Genomic DNA, 17,832 nt, shown 5'->3' with positions numbered 1-17,832 from the left:
TTTATCAAAAAGATAGGCAATAATGAATCCTGGTGAGGTTGTGGAGAAAGGGGAACCCCTCATGTGCTATTGGTGGGAATGCAAATTAGTGCAACCAGTGTGGAGAACAGTATGGAGGTTCCTTGAAAAACTAAAAAGACAACTACCACATGACCTAACAATCCTAGTGCTGGATATATACCAAAAGGAGGAAAAATCAGTATATCAAAAAGATATCTGTACTCCCATGTTTATTGCAGCATTATTCACAATAGCCAAGATTTAAGAAATTGTGGTACATACATACAATAGAATATCAGATAGCCACAAAAAAAATGAAATCTTGACATTTGCAACAACATCGATGGAACTGGAGAATATTATGTAAAATGAAATCAACGAAGCCCAGAAAGACAAATCTTACATGCTCTCACTCATATGTGGGAGCTAAATATGAAAAATAATTGATCACGTGGAGACAGACTGGCATGATGGTTACCAGAGGCTGGGATAGGTAGTGGGGAGGGAGGGATAAAGTGGGGATGGTTAATAGGTACAAAAATATAGTTAAATAGTTAGAATGAACAATATTGGATAGTACAACAAATCAACAATAAGTTGACTATAATCAATAATATGTTAGGGTATACTTTAAAATAATTAGAAGACTGTAACTGGAATGTTCTTAACACAAAGAAATGATAAACGCCTGTAGTGACAGATATCCCATTTACCCTGATTTGATTAATTCCTACTGTATGCCTGTATCAAAATATCATAGGTACCCTATCAAGATATACAACTATTATCTACCCATAATAATTAAAAATAAATAAATAAATAAAAATCACCAAAAAATTTAAATATCACCACACTTGCCATGTAATTTGATTTTTTTTGGAGACAGTCTCGCTCTTTTGCCTGGCTAGAGTGCCATGGTGTCAACCTAGTTCACAGCAACCTCAAACTCCTGGGCTCAAGCATATCTTCTGCCTCAGCCTCTCGAGTAGCTGGGACTACAGGCATGCGTGACTATGCCTGGCTAATTTTTTTCTATATATTTTTAGTTGTCCAGCTAATTTCTTTCTTTCTTTCTTTTTTTTTTTTTTTTTTTTTAGTAGAGACAGGGTCTCACTCTTGCTCAGGCTAGTCTCAAAATCCCGAGCTCAAACAATCAACCCGCCTCAGCTTCCCCGAGTGCTAGGATTACAGGCATGAGCCACCATGCCAGGCTGATTTTTTAAAATAACTAGAAAGATGTTATTTCCTGGGCATTTCCAATAGATATGTACTTTACCATCCACTGAAGGACATTTATATTTGAAAACTATATATATCTTCATGACAATTTAAAACAATAAGTATACATTAATAATATGTTGTAACAAGTCTACTGCAGAAAAGTTTATACCAGAAGTCATGGCTACTTGAGCCATACTATGGAGTATATCTCATAGATTTTCATATCATTAGGTGGTAATTAATTATAAGCCAATTTGGACAACTGGCAAAAGTGACTAGAATTATGGAACTAGAAACAAGGACGAGTAGGGCTGCTGCCTTTTTCCAAACAATATTAAGTTTTGTTCCCCTATATATGTTAGATATTTGTGTCTTATGACATTCCCATCTGTATCAACATCAATATGCCAAGGTAAACTGGGCAAATTAAGTGAAGAACGTTATCTAGGGGAGAGGCTAGAAGAGTAACTATTTGCATTAAAGGCTTAACATATCAATGTTACCCTGAGATATCACAATTTCAGTAGCTTTGGACACAAGACAAAGCCACGTAAAAAATGAAAATTAAATAATTAACCCTAACCTTCACAGAGACACTACAAAATCTAGATGATGTCTCATTTCCAGTCACTAGTTTAAATGTACCAGAATAATTCACTGACCAGATCAATATATGTAAGCATATAAATGAATGGACAAACACATATTGTGATAGTTACTTTTAAAATTCATTTTCTATTTTCAATATTTTAAAAGAGATATAAGCTTATTCCCAACTCACAATATTTCCTTTTTGTCATAATTGTTAGCAAACGAATAGCAAGCTGGAGGGAAAGTGACAACATATACTGGAAGAAGTTTCATACCTTCTGTGAGTGACATATAAACAGAATTTAGCAATATGATAATAACCACAGATGCTGTTATCCAGAGAATGATAAAAATGGCATCATTATTTCAAATGTTTGACAAAACAAAGATATAAACCAAAATGAATATAATTTATATGTTTATACAAATATGAATTTAAACCATCAAAAAGGGAGATAGTGCTAGGAAAAAAGTATAAAATGGTTTCTAGAAAACTGCTTTCTAAGACTTTCTGGTGAGGTAACTCAAGCTTTAGAAAAATTTTAATGTAGTATTTAGAGAAAATAGGTAAGTGTTAAATTTCAAACCTGTGTGAGAACAGAGTATGTCACACAAAGGTCTCTAAGATGGATGCTCAATAAACAATATGCTTCAAAAATTAAAGAGGTTTTCTGTTAGCTTTTTCAAAGCCTCCAATGCACCGTAGGCATTCAAATATTTTCAATCAGCATTTGACTGCACACAAATAATCAAATATTTAAATATCTACAAAGTGATACTTGTTTTCAGACAGTATAGTCTTATTTCAAAGCAGGTTTCACAAGTTGCCATTCCAGAAATAAAAAGCTGATGGAGAAATAAAAAGTGTCACCTTACATAAAAATATTTTTACAAGCATAAAATAGTCTTAACAGGGTGATTTGCAAATGTACATCAAACCCCAAGCTCCTCCAGAACTTTAAAGTGCTCTCTATGCCATTCTAACTTGGAGAAAAGAGGCATTCACATCACTGGCAACTTTCCCCCATGCTTTCTGTGAGTCTACAAAGCATGGAGTAGGCAGAGCCTGCCGAATCCTGCACAGTGCAGTGCCCCAACATAACTCCATTGGTGATGCCACTTCCACCGCTGAAGAGCCTGCCACTGGGGGTGTAATGGCAATTTGCAGTTTACCAATACTGCACTCTTTTGTACATGTCATTTTGACTTCACAACCTAGAGTAAATAAGAAGAGCAAAACAGAAAATATTATACACCGAAGACTACTGTTAAAAAAAAGGGTTCAGCGCACCCCTAGAGGCAGGCTCTTCAGGGGTGGGTGTGACATCGCCAGTGGAGTGCAAGGTGGGGCTTTGCTCTGATCCAGAATTGGCAATCTATGCTTGCTCTGCACTTTGCAAATCTGTAGGAACAAAGACAAAGACATGACCATTAGCTGACCGTCACTGGACACCTCCAGTATATCAGGACACCTCAAAACAAAACAGGAATCTTATCAAGGTTGGCTCTCTTTTTAAACCTATTTGCAAGTCACTGAAACGGAAAAAAAAAATATATGTATTTTTTTTGAGACAGAGTCTCACTTTGTTGCCTGGGCTTGAGTGAGTGCCGTGGCGTCAGCCTAGCTCACAGCAACCTCAAACTCCTGGGCTTAAGCGATCCTACTGCCTCAGCCTCCCCAGTAGCTGGGACCACAGGCATGCGCCACCATGCCCAGCTAATTTTTTCTATATATATTTTTAGTTGTCCAGATAATTTTTTTATTTCTATTTTTAGTAGAGACGGGGTCTCGCTCAGGCTGGTCTTGAACTCCTGACCTCGAGCGATCCACCCGCCTCAGCCTCCCAGAGGGCTAGGATTACAGGCGTGAGCCACCGTGCCCAGCCCGGAAAAAATATTTTAAAAAAAATGAGGACCAAATTAATGCAGATCAGCTTCTTTCAAGAAAAAAAAACAACTCAAGTGTATTCATTATTTGCTTTAATATTAGTGTAGAAAGGATAGTTTTCGCCTCTTCTGCTGCTTCTTGATTAGAGGAATCAACAAATAAAAGCTGCTCTGTTGCTAATAGACAAGATGTCATGGAGTCTATGACAGTTTCTAACTAATTGGGTTGTAGAGAACTTGCACTTACAGGTACACCTCTTCCACCAGGTGTCTGCCTTCCAAAATCTGCAAAGGCTGGAGTAAAGTCTGGTCCTCTAGGCAAAATCCGAGGATCCAGTGTTCTCATTGGTAATTTGGGTTGGTTGATCTGCATGGAAAAGCAAAGGAAGGCTTAACACCCATTCCAGAACATTCAGTGCTGCAAAGATAACAAAAACTTTGACTGAAAAGTTCTGTCAGCTGAAAGTAGGTATGTACTGGCTTCTGACCCAGTAGAGGTCCAATCTGATCCACGGGAGTTTCTCCTGGGCTACCCTTAGAAGCCATTAGGACAACAATCGTTTTCTAGTACCCTGGGACTGAATTCCCAAGGAGAGGCTATACACAATGAGTAGATTGGCTCAACAGATATTTAGGACCAGACCAATGGTAGGTACAAGACAAGCAATTTTGAGATACTCTGAACTAGAGCCAAATTTTAGGATTTTTAAAAAGTATATTCACCAGGATATTAGAGTACCTATTTACAGAAATCCTGCTACTGTTCATTTTAGTTTTGATTCTGTAGACTTACTTAGTAAAAGCATGTATTTTGAGTAGACAGTAAGTCTCAAAGGAGGTATGTTTCATATGTGATGACTCATTTAAATTTCACTTTGTCTGCCTTGTTAATCTGAGATTTCTGACTTTGTATAAACATATCAGCAAAATAAGTAGCTTGACAAAAAATCAACTAATGAATGGCCAGAGCCAGAAACACATAAGGTAGGCAAGATAGGCAGAATATTTTCTAAGAAGATAATCTAATTCAGTCGATATAACACTTGCCCCCTGAAGTACTGAAGTATCCTCAAATTGGCACCAGTAATTAATTATACAACTGTCCTCACATAAGTACCTAAGAGAGAAGACTTGGATATATCAATGGAAACAGAAATACCTATTGCTAGAAGAAAGTAAAATAATACAAATAAGTTCTGGGTAAGTAGATGCCAACCATTTCCATAAGAGGTGGACATGAATCTAAAAGATAGTTAATCTCCACATTTTTATTAGGTATAGTTCCTCTTTAAAACAAAAATTCTTCAACAAGCTTAGTCATCAGCACTGGTTCATCTTTGATTGACACAAAATTACTTCAGCAGATACACATCTGACTTTATTCCTTCTAATTTAATAAACAGACACACATTGACTATACTAATTTTCTGTGTGCATCACTAAGGTCAGATGCAAAGAGGAAGAATGCCTATCTATTTGTACAAGATTGGGGAATTTAATCACTGGAATTATCTATTAGGGAAATTTTGAGATATATATTATTTGAATTATGTTGACTCTCACATATTTGATCTGCCAAATACCTTCCTAGGTTTTTGACCTGCCCTCAATGCCACTAGAATAGCATAATGAAATTTTAGAATGGGAAAAGAGCTCCATATCAGTTTAGCCATGTTGCCCCCAACAAATACAGAATTTTGACATCACTAGGAAACAGCAATAAAAAACAAACTAATTAATAAACTTTAAAAAAAATCGCCACTCAAATATGAGTCAAAACCAAACATTACTGCAACCTGTAATATAACTTTTCAAAACCCAACAATGTTTAGAAAAACTCTAATTCTGAAATATTATATATTTTTTATTCAAATATCATTTGGTCTAACAATTCCTAAAAATTGTTCATATGTCACATATTTGCACTGATAGTTAAAATCAGTTCCTACTAAAAAAAACCCCTAGCTTTCTCTAAGCATGCCACTTACCTTGTCAAGAACCACGTCACTGATAGGAGGCAGGCCCTCTGGTTTCTGTATACATGCTGGCATGAACTGGAAGTCCAGCAGAAATTCCCTGTCATATTGCTTCTTACCTTCAGTATCAGCAGGCTTCCAGGATTCTAGAAAAAAAGGGACAGAGGCAGACAACTGTTTGTAGAGTACATATATACAGTCATGTGTTGCATAACAGTGTTTTGGTCAACAAACTGCATATGTGACAATGGTCCCATAAGGTTATATGGAGCTAAAAAAAAATTTCCATTGCCTAGTGATGTTGGAGCAAACCTAATTTTGTAGTGTACCACATAACTCACATGTTTGTGGTGATGCTGGTGTAAACAAACCTATTGTGCTGCCAGTTGTTTAAAAGGACAGCACAATTATATACAATACATAATACTTGATAATGATAAACAACTATGTTACTGGTTTATGTATTTACTATACTATATTTTTTATCACTATTTTAGAGTGTACTCCCTTTTCTCATTAAAAAAAAGTTAACTGTAAAACAGCCTCAGGCAAGCCCTTCAGTAGGTATTCCAGAAAAAGGCATTGTCATCATAGGAGATGACAGCTCCTTGCATGCCACTGCCCCGAAGATCTTCCAGTGGGACAAGATCTGGAGATGGAAGACAGTGATATCAATGATTCTGACCTTGTGTAGGCCTTAGTTAATGTACGTGTTTGTATCTTTGTCTCACAAAAAAGTTTAAAAAGTAAAAAAATAGAAAACTTTTAAAATAGAAAAAAATTTATACAGTAAGAATATAAAGAAGGAAAATATTTTAGTACAGTTTTACAGTGTGTTTTAAGTGTTATTATAAGAGCCCATAGTCAAACATTTTTCTAAAAATTAAAAAGTTTATAAATTAAAAAAGTTACAGTAAGCTAAAGTGAATTTATTAAGAAAATAAATTTTAAAAAATAAATTTAGTGTAGTTTATGTAGACAGTGCTACAAGGTAGACAGCAGTGTGCAGTAACGCAGGCCTTCACATTCAACTCACCACTCAGTCAGTCACTGACTCACTCAGAATAAGCTCCAGTTCTGCAGGCTTCACTTACGGTAAGTGTCCTATACAAGTGTACCATATTTTTTTAAATTAAAAAAGAATTATTTTTAGAGATGAGGTCTCACTCTGTTGCCCAGGCTGAAGTGCAGTGGCGCAATCAGCTCACTGCAGCCTTGAACTTCTGGTGAACTCAAGCAATCTGCTAGCCTCAGCCTCTCAAGTAGGTGAGCCATATTTTGTCTTTTATACCTTATTTTTACCATACACTTTCTGTGTTTAGATATATTTAGATACACAAATACTTACCATTGTGTTGCAATTGCTTATAGTGTCAGTACAGTAACATCCCAAATAGGTTTGTAGCCAAGGCGTAACAGGCTATACCATATGGCGTAGGTGTGTAATAGGCCATACCATCTAGGTTTGTGTTAAGTACACTCTATGATGTATGTGTAATGACAAAATCACCTAACAACACATTTCTTAAAACATATCACCATTAGTAAGTGACACATGACTGTACATCCATCCCCTAAGAGTACAAACCAGATTCCAGTATTTACTTTATCTCCTCATGAACAAACAAAGGAAACACTAAACTACAGCCAGAAAATATAATGTTATGATTTTAAATCATAATTTGTTCTTTCACCCCTTCTGGAGACCTTTGGATAGTAAAATAATCTGCAGCAAGTAGGAATCACTTCATATACATACTAAACAACCTTTGGTCAGGGACGTATAACACTCCTCATTACATAAACCACCAAACCTTTAACTAGCTCAGAAATAAGTAATTTGACAATATTTTTGGCTTCATGGAAAAGAAAGATACTTTGGCTGTTCATTCGGAAATGTGATTTTAGAGAAAAGAAAAAGGTAAAAGGATACAAAACATAAAAACAATTAACTTACTGAGGATAACAAAAAGTCTAAGCAGTTAGATACTGAATTTTCTTTCCTACCTACAGCTTAATCTAAAGAAAATAAGGTACTTGTTTGCTGAGTCAACTGAACTGGGAGTGCATGTATCTTTCTCTGGATATCCTTACTCTAATTGTACTCTAATATTTTAATATAAATATAAAAGTAGTTTTTTGCCATACCACTAACTTTGCTACTGTTATTATTGCTATAGCTATCATTACTCAATTCCACTCTCATTATATAAAGTTGGAGAATTTCTATATAAAATTTTATTGGATAATAAAAGCAAATCACAATTTTTTTCTTTTAATTGAAACAAAATTCTCATCAAAATTAGGCTCCACATTACTTCATGATAGCAGAATGGATTCTCCTTACATTAGAGGTGCTTGATGTGTGGGTTACAGATCCACTGATGGTCTTTGAGAATTTTGCAGACGTTTTCCACCAAAGCTTTATTACCTCATTATATTTATTAAAAAGTAAACAGCTTATTGGGATCTAAATTTTAAACTGCCTTTTTTCCAATTATTGCTGTTGAATATTACAGGAGCAAAAGACAGTTGGTCAATTACAGTTGGGGCCTATAATTGTGCACTTTATTCTTCCAAAACTGAAGGATAAAAATGTAATTTACACAGTTCTAAAAATAACAATAATATTTCAATTTCCTGAAGAAAGATCAGTGGTAGCTACAAGTACTTGGTGATCTGGGATAAACCTAGATTTTTTTTTTTTTTTTTTAACAGAGCAGACAAGTCTAGTTCTAAAAAAGCAATGTCAGTACATTGAGTCCTAAGGTTAATAAAAAAAGTTTCACAATAGCATAATGTTACAATTTCATAAAGTCCATCAACAGGAGTATACAGGTAGTGCAAACATCAGTATATTAAAGTGGTAAGTATTAGTCAGTGGTTTTCAAATATTTCTGACTACAACTCACAGTAAGAAATATAACTTCATGATCCAGGACAAATATAACCATATACATAACTAAAATAAAAGTTTCTCCAAATGTTGTAATGTACTGACTTTTTTTTTTTTTTACTATATTCTCCTTTTTAAAAAATGTTGGTTGTGAACCATTATATTAATTTCACAACCTATTCAATCTGTTAAAACCTAAAGTTTAAAAACACTGGTCTAGACTATTTCTGAGGTTTGGTATTTTATACTCAAACCCTACCTCATGTAAAATTTACTTTAGATTTTACAGACTTTCTTAAGAAAAACTTTTTACCTACCCCAAACTTATCATCAAAGGAACCACCTTTCCCCACATGTCCACAACAAATCTTTCCATAAATCTCAAAGTCAATCATGGTTTATACAGTATTAGGACAGAAGTTTAATGCATTTACTGGTATCTTAAAAGAAAAGACCCTCCAGGATTTATCATACATATCATAGGGCACCTCCCATACTGCACATACTCAATAACTCAGCCATACTGTTTGTTTCTGAGTTATTTGCATCAGAGTTCAGTTCTACAGAGTGATTTCTGTTAATAAACCGAGTTCATGGATTGTCAAATGATAAGCAACACGATCTCAAGGCACATGGTCATATCTGTAATACTCCCGTCAATTAAAATGAATAAAATTAAATTTCTCTTAATAAATTCCACCAGCCTGGCACTGACTGATTTCTTTGCCAGCTGCTCTTCCAATGCCAGTAAAAGGGGAATACAAGCATCAGATATCATTTCTGCCAACACAGAGCTCTCTGGATTTGCTACCCACTAACTTAGGCCTGATGATCTATTCTGTAAATACTACATTGTGATGAACCTCTTCCTTCCATCCAGTATCTCTGTATGAGGAGGCAACATTTCTCTAAGGGTGCAGCACAGTGAAAGGGAGAAGGAAAGAGGCACACAGGAAGGCAGGGACAAACTTACCTGGTTTAAATGGGAATGTGACCCCATCACCAGAACTATCGGTAGAGCCTGAATTAGCATCTATTCCTTCACCCTCAGAAACACTCTCAGCACCATTACGTATAGGCTCAGCTTCTTCTCCATTTTCTTCCACAGTTTTCACTTTATTTACATCAGAGGGGTCTCTTTCAGGATGAAGCCCTTGGCTCATTTTATCTTGCTCAGATTCGAGTACTCTGTCAACTGAAAGGTCCTCTTCAACTTTAGGCTAAATAATAAGTGAACAAAGAGGTTACTTTGTTTCACATGTGTAAATATACATAAAGATCTGCCCCTTCAAAAAGGATAGAAAAACATGTCATTCAAGATAGGAATGTCTGTGTTCAGCATATGGTACTAGAATGGTAGTTTTTTAAAAAATACTTTTCTCATTTCAGCACCCGGGATAAGACAGACAATTCAAATAGGTACTGAAGTACTTTAACATGAGACTAATAATATCCAAATACACCAAAGGTTACAATGGAAAGAACTGTTAATCCTTGGAACTTGATGGACACGAAAGAGTCCTAGTCAGAAATCTAAAACAAGCACTCCTACTGTTGCCACTAAAGCTCAGCAAATATAAAAAGAAACATCAGAGGGTTTTTTTTGTACTGTCCTCCGGCTGTGAAATGGAGAGTTCAGAGAATACCTTAAAGCATGTGTAAGACTTAAAAAGCTGATCATATCTCATTTTACAAGAAGGCCACTTATTAGTTAATATCTATTTTGTTTATTGGTTCTTAGACTTCTCTGAGGCTGTGACCTTACATATATAGAAAAATCTTATCATATACAAAAAAATGCTCAGAACATATCTCCCAAGGGAGAAATCTGGGTTTTGGGGTATCATGCCTATTTTTAAAAGGCAGAAAAGAATTGAACCTATTCCCCAGATTATTTTGGACCATCTCGGTATCAGATACCAAACAAAATGGCTTTCTAAGGGCCTAGTGAATCATCAAAAATCCTTGAGGCAAAGTTTTCCATGAACTCAGTCTTTTTCATTTTCACAAAGTGTAAGCACTCTGAAAACAATCCTCTGGAACAAGCACTCATAGGAAAGAGGCATTCCAATTGATAAATTCACACTATAAGAAGAACTAAAAATTGAGGCTGGTTCAACAAAGGATTCTGTAAAACAGTGCTGCATGTATCAGAAAGTGATTCACCCCAACTGACATATGCAATTATGTTTTAAAGAAAATTTGAGTGACAAATGCTACTTTGTTACTTAACAGAAGTATTATAACAGATATAATACTAGTAAATTTTCTTTTACCATACATTAGATCATGGAGAAAAGACATTAGATTTTAAAATGTTATCATAAAATGTTATCAATGGAAACAGATGGTTTTTAGGCCGTTTCTATAATGGAAATAAAGTTTTTGCAAATATATACACACACACACCCCCTGCCAGAGGGAAGAGACTATAGGGAAACCATAAAAAGAAAGACTGATGTAAAATTCCAAGAAAATAAGTCTGGAAATGATTTCTTTTTATAAAACATGGCAGAAAGTAGATATCTTTCAAACTTCGAGAAAAACAGATCTACCTCATATGAATCATCAATCAGCAGCCTCACTTTTTAAAATTTCATCTCTACTATAGTCTAAATTAATTCATAATGAACTTATAATACCATCACATAATTAAGTAAGGTCATCAAGAAGATCTTTAATAATTTAGAATGTATGTAAATGGTACTTAAACTTATTAAAGAGCAAGTACATTGTACAATGATATAGAATTCTTATTTCAGATCTTGTAAACTATGAAAAAAAATGCTATTAGAAGAAAATACATTGCATCTTCTCTGTACCTAAAACCAACAACTATCTATCATATATAAACAGAGGCTACATTACTTGGAAATTCAATTTCTAACTGGGAAAAAGAAATAAACTTGTTTCATGAAAAACAAACCATAATTCAAAGAACACAGAATGACTGAAGTATCTGAGGCACATTTTTATGCGGGATATTTCAAAGAAATCAACAAAAATAGCTGCATTAAATGTTAACCCTATTCAACTAGTCTGTAAGTACCTAACGGTCGCTAAATTGTTTACTTAGAAAATGAGATTGATGAAGGAAAGCACCCCACCTTTGCTGGACAGTCAAAGGTAAACCTTTTATAGGAAGCTGTTAAGAATTTATTGATAACACTCTGCTTAACACAATGAGTTTTTAAAAGGTGCTAGAAAATCAGACTGACAACTATATATGTAATAATTGAGGAAACATCCTGAAATTTAACAATTTTAAGATGTCTTGACCAATAATTTTAAGATGAAAACCATCCTTCACCCTTGATATTCTAGATTATAATTTAAAGCACTTGATAAAATATCTGTAATGATTTAACAACCCAGTATATAACCCCAAATAGGCTGATTCCTGAACAATTATTTCAAAGGCTGAGAAAATAATCAAGGAAAGGGAGAGCTTGATCAGTGGAAATGAAGAAAATGGCACCTAACATTTACTACTCTAAGAAATGCTCAATTTTAGGAAAGGCAGGGAGTAGGATTTTTAAAAGAAGTCCATGGGTAAATGACCAAATACTTTTTAATTTTAAACTACAGCGTTAAGGAAAAAGTGACTGGTTTGAAAGGATTCAAAACAGTTCTCATGTTTGAAGGAATAAGCTAAAGCAGGTTTATACCAAATTATGGCCCACAGGCCAATTCTGGCTCAACACCTGCTTTTCTATCGTATTTAAGGTAAGGATGATTTTTACATTTGTAAAGGCTGAAAAAAATTAAAAGTACATTTCACGTGAATTCAAATTACAGTGTCAATCAATAAAGTTTTACAGGAATATAGCCATACTTTATTCATTCACACTTGTTGATGGCTGCTTTTGGGCTACAATGGCAGATTTGAGGAATTGTGACATGGATCATACAGTCCACAAGGCTTAGAATATTTACTACGTGGACCTTTACAAAAGAGGTTTGCTTGTCCCCAAGCTAAAGAACAGGATAAATATTTGAAAGCATGGGAGTGGTAGCCTCTCTTATATCTAATAATGCTTAGAAATCTAGCCACAGGGCAAAAGAACATGAAGTATAACAAAAGAAAACTAATAGAAAACCAGTTGAATCTAAAAAGAAACCAGTTTTTGAAGCTTTTACAGCCATACCAGGAATGTATGTGATTCCCCTGCCTTTGGAAGGTATTTTACTTGTTGTAGGAGCAACATTTTCTTCTTCAGCACCAAGAAGAGTGCAGCAACTATTTGCATCTCAATAACTTACTGCCAAATTTTACCCCTACATAACCACAACGAAATCACACCCATGCAACATTTTAGTGGTTGCTATGGGACTAACTGTGACATCAACACAGCATCATGTAAGAGCAATGATAGGACGGGGAAGCAACAAAGGGGGACTGTTGGCTGCTTGAAGAGGGTAAGAATTATAACTAGCTAGAAAAGCCTTGAGGTAAATACATTTAAAGTTACCTTAAAATAATTTCTATATTTTAATATATCATTTTAAACTTTACTTCAATATAAATTATTTTAATAAAGTAGATATAAGAATAGTTAAAGAAAAAAGCCACATAAAGACTGTTTACTACTCTTCATTTATAAACTACAGCACACAACACTAAGGATGCTAAGACTACAGATTAAGAAATTGTTAGAGCAATTCTTAGGACTAAATTTCTTGTTTCTTCCTCACATCATCTCTTAGACTTGGTATGTTTTAAAGTACAGCAAAATCTGGCGTGGCTTATTTTAAGAAAGACAAACCATATGTTACGGGGATGCAGTTAACAGACAACAGATTCAAAATGAATTTCCCTAAAATGTACTAGATGATGTCTACCACCATTGCTAATGGGTGTTTTTTAAAAACTCTCCATTTTTGTTTACCAGTTTAGTCCTTCTATCAAGTTAATACAAAGAAAAATTCAATTACAAGGAGGGGGAGGATTAACCAAAAGTCTGCCATTTTAGAAGATGTAGTCTGAAAGAAAAACAAGAATTCAATGAAATTAAATATCCTATTAAAAATCTTTTAAAAATTCTAATGTAAATGGACTTGAAAATATTAGTCTCTGAATTTAATATATCAAGTTTTGCTTGAAAAACAGTATTTCAAGAAAGAGATATAAACCCACACCTATCTATGAAACAGTACCACTACTCTGAAGATGAGCCAGAGATCTGATGCCTCTTACCTCTGATTCTGCCTCTAACACCTCTTCAGTGGTTCGGGTCCGATCTTTGGGTTTCTTCCATGTCTTTGGTGCAGTTATAGATGTTTGAGCTGAAATAAAAGATGAGGCCCATTACTTGCCGCTGCAAAGTCATGCTAGGAAATAAACATTACGTATAGGTGATACTCATATTCAAATTCAAGGCCAGGCACAGTTGCTCACACCTGTAATCCCAGCACTTTGGGAAGCCAAGGCAGGAGGATTGCTTGTTGAGGCCAGGAGTTTGAGATCAGCCTGAGCACAAGTGAGACCCTTGTCTTTACAAAAAATAAAAAAATTTAGACAGGCATGGTGGCACGCACCTGTAGTCCCAGCTACTTGGGAGGCTGAGGCAGGAGGATTGCTTGAGCCCAGGAGTTTGAGGTTGCAGTGAGCTAAGATGATGCCACTGCACTCTAGCCAGGGTGACAGAGCAAGACTCTATCCCCCCTCAAAAAAAACACCTGGGAGGCTGAGGCAGGAGGATTGCTTGAACCCCAGGATTTTGAGACTGCAATGAGCTATAATCGTGCCACTATGCTCCAGCCTGAGCAAAGCAAAACCCCTGTTTCTAAAAAAAAAAAAAAAAAAAAAAAACAAACAAAAAAAACAAATCAAAACAAAAAAACTTTAGTAGAAAAGATGGCTTCACCTATACCAAGGAGATAACTGGCTAACCAAGTAAACAATTGTGTTGTTAAAGCTCAGAGACGGCAATGGTAAATGTCTTAGGCACAAATTCATAGCCTTCCAACCAGTAGCCCAGGTTCCTAGGTTCCTCTTCTCTCATGGTTAGGACATACCAAGGCATGTAATTCAGGATATGGTGAGTATTTACATAAGAAAACTGGCTTGTTAGCCACCTCTAGACTTGGGTCTACTTTTAACCAACTGTGTGGTCTTAAGCAAGTCAACACTTCTCAGGCCCCTATATTATATTCAACTATAAAGTGTAAGAATTAAACTAGATATCTAAGGTTCCTTTACGCTATAAAAAATAATACATTCAGAATTCAGCTTTTTTAAGGTTTTCTAGACAAGAAAAGGACACTTTGATTAGGGTTTCATTAGGCAGGCAGCACTTCTATAACATTCAGTTTTCATCTTAGATAAATACTGTTGTCCTAGCTTTTCATACTGCTGATGTGAAAAGGAAAAAAAGATAATTTTTACTGAATTATTCCATTGTACTAAAAATTCTAGATAGAGGAGTTAAGCTTACAAAGGACCTTTAAAAATTTATCTGGCTTGACCAGACATGGTGGCTCACCATGTAATTCTAGCACTCTGGGAGGCCGAGGCAGGTGGATTGCTTGAACTCAGGAGTTCAAGACCAGTCTGAGAAGAGTGAGACCTTGTCTCTACTAAAAAAAGAAAAATTAGCCAGTTGTCATGGCGTGCGCCTGTAGTCCTAGCTACTTGAGAGGCTGAGGCAGGAGGTTCGCTTGCGCCCAAGAGTTTCAGGTTGCAGTGAGCTATGATGACACCACTGCACTCTAACCAGGGTGACAGAATGAGACTATGTCTCAATTAAAAAGAAAAAATTCATTTGGCTTATAAATTCTGCAGAATCATTCAAAACCTAGATGTGCAAGTGAAATATAATTTACCCATCAGATAGTAAAGAGATAATATTAAAAGGATCCTGCAGAAGGCAATTTACGAGTCAACAGATAGGAGTAAGGTGCTACAGATGGATGGGTAGGGAGAAGAGTCAAAGAAAGGCCACTTAATAGAGACATTACCAACGACGAATAAACACGAAACGGAAGGGTTTCATCTAATCTGATTACCTATAGAAAGATAAGGATATAAGATCATTCATTGAGACTCTGAGATAGCCTCAAATCTCTTTTTGGTAGAACAGCAGAATGTGAACACAAACTGTTTCTGGGAACAGGAAAAGGAGACATTTAACAATTTTCTTCTCAAAATTACTGCACCATCATGAAATATACTCTGCAAATCTTTCTTACACACACCTCAAACCAATTATTCTTACTCTTCTTCTCAGGAACCATAATGAACAAGAAAACATTATTAGACCAGTTGTTATTCTTCCTTTGTGGCCTACTCAATCAAAGTACAGAAACGTGGGTGGGTTTAAATTTGCTCTTGCCGCAGAGCCTTCTACTGAATATGTATATTCTGTAGTTGTCTCTTCTTATTTTTTAATAGATCCTCTAATTTGAGATATATATATATATATTTTAAAAAGTCTGTTTTATATCTATTCTTCAAAACACTTGTGATTTTAATTCTGCTTTCATAGCATAATCTAACTTTTAGGAGTTACGGAGTTTGAGGAACCTAAACATTTTAAATTTTACTTTATTTCCCATTTGTATGAATTTAGCTCTAAATTCCATTCATAGAAAAGATGAAGAACACTTTCTGGGGGCTTCTTTGGGATGAATTATAAGCTCATGAGGAGTTTCCTCTAATCAACAAAAACCATAGTAAGATATAGATAAACTTTTCTTCCCATAAATGGAACTAACCCAAAAACATTAAACAAAACATTTCTTTCATTTAACTTTTTTTTAACAGCTACTTACCCAGAAAGAATTGTTACTCACCTTGTTCAAGTGGCTAATTAATGTCTTGATTTAAGTAGTAATTCAGAAAAAGAGGGACAGAAAGAGCATACACCTCTTTAGTAGATACTCAGTCCTTTTAAAAACTGAACACTGATATACACATACCTACTGCTTAGTGAGACTGTGAGATACATCCCCTCTACCACCATAACTGAAGGAGAAGTGCAGTAAAATTCAGGTGTGCAGGGTATAGGGAAGGGTCAGCAAAGGAGATGAAGAGGGAACCAGAGAGGAAGGGAAGGAGTGGGGGGGCGGGGAGAGTGAGAGAGAGATTCCTTGATTGACAGGACAATTAACACTGGAATTAGCTAGAATAGGGGAATTAAATTTAAGATATTGTCTCAGATTTGTTCTTTTCTCTCTAGTCCATTGCACAGAGTGGGCACTCAAATTTGTTGACTGAACTGAACAAATAATAGCTCCTCTATGCGAAAGTGGTATTACCGACATCCCCAAGGCAGACATAGATTGTTTCTCCCTTGTCTTGCATTAAAGCACCACAGGGCAAGTAATAATCTTTGAATGGGATTCATGATTACCTGGACTACCCCTCATGAGAACAAAATTCTTATAGGCATATTTAATATCTGCTACTTTGAAATATAAAATGATAATACAAACAAAAAAGTAACAGTGACTTCAAGATTTTTGCAAATTTTTACATTTTAGAAGAAAGACCGTTTGTTTTTCTTAATAACTCTTTTAATAAGTTATTAATGTAGAAATTCAAAAAATTATTACAAACAGACAAGTTTAATCATTTGGTTTTAGGAGGATTCTTTGTCTTCTCGCTGTAAAAGTTTTAGAATTTATATCAAGGATTGTTGCAAGTTAGGAATATTCGCATTTTCAACTCTCACTCCATGTATGGAATACAGACCCCAGAAAATGAAGCCATATTAAAACTGTTTTAACTGGTGATTACTTCCTCCTAAGATTTTAAAAAAGAAAGTAAAGTGAAGTTATATTTTTCTGATATCTGTAAGATGTCTGACAAGCAGTCTCCACAAGTGGAAGAGTCCCTTGCTTTTCATTTGCTTCTTATATGGGCTCTATTAGAGACAAATTGCTACTCCTACAAATTAAGAGCTAACAACTGTCTCTGTGCAACCGAAGAGATAACCACTGGACTTGGAGAAAAAGAGGGGGCTAGAGCTAAAACAGAAGATTCATAAATGTACTGGTTTTTATTAAACCCATGTGCATTTTTATAAATAGTTTTCCCTGAAGCCTGAGGTAGTTAGAATACTGAGAAAAACTGACAGGGATAGAGGAGTCGAGAGTAGTTAAGAGACATATAATGCATCCTGAGGAACCACTTTGTGTAAAAACATGATCTAGAACATATACTCTTTTTCATAGCAGGGATATCAGCTCTTGGAGAAACTCCAATAGTTAAGTCATGCTTTTTAGTCTAAAGTCCTGACTCTCAGAAATGTTGCATAG

At 35.3% G+C, this 17,832-nt stretch overlaps 1 protein-coding gene across 12 annotated transcripts in view; it reads right to left on the bottom strand.

Annotated features, from left to right (window-relative positions):
* EIF4G3 (eukaryotic translation initiation factor 4 gamma 3) overlaps positions 1-17,832 on the bottom strand; it is a 321,219-nt gene that overhangs the window by 67,408 nt on the left and 235,979 nt on the right. For all 12 annotated transcript variants that reach the window (XM_045548492.1, XM_045548497.1, XM_045548500.1 and 9 more), the window contains 4 exons: positions 13,769-13,857; positions 9,545-9,791; positions 5,688-5,821; positions 3,947-4,066 (listed from right to left, as the gene is read on the bottom strand). In XM_045548492.1, the coding sequence (XP_045404448.1) occupies positions 3,947-4,066; positions 5,688-5,821; positions 9,545-9,791; positions 13,769-13,857 (590 nt within the window). The remainder of the gene's footprint in view (positions 1-3,946; positions 4,067-5,687; positions 5,822-9,544; positions 9,792-13,768; positions 13,858-17,832) is intronic.

The sequence above is a fragment of the Lemur catta genome, chromosome 3 (assembly GCF_020740605.2).
Source record: "Lemur catta isolate mLemCat1 chromosome 3, mLemCat1.pri, whole genome shotgun sequence".
Taxonomy (NCBI): Eukaryota; Metazoa; Chordata; class Mammalia; order Primates; family Lemuridae; genus Lemur; species Lemur catta.
The sequence above is the reverse complement of the archived record's forward strand: the minus strand, read 5'-3'. Positions and strand labels throughout refer to the sequence as shown.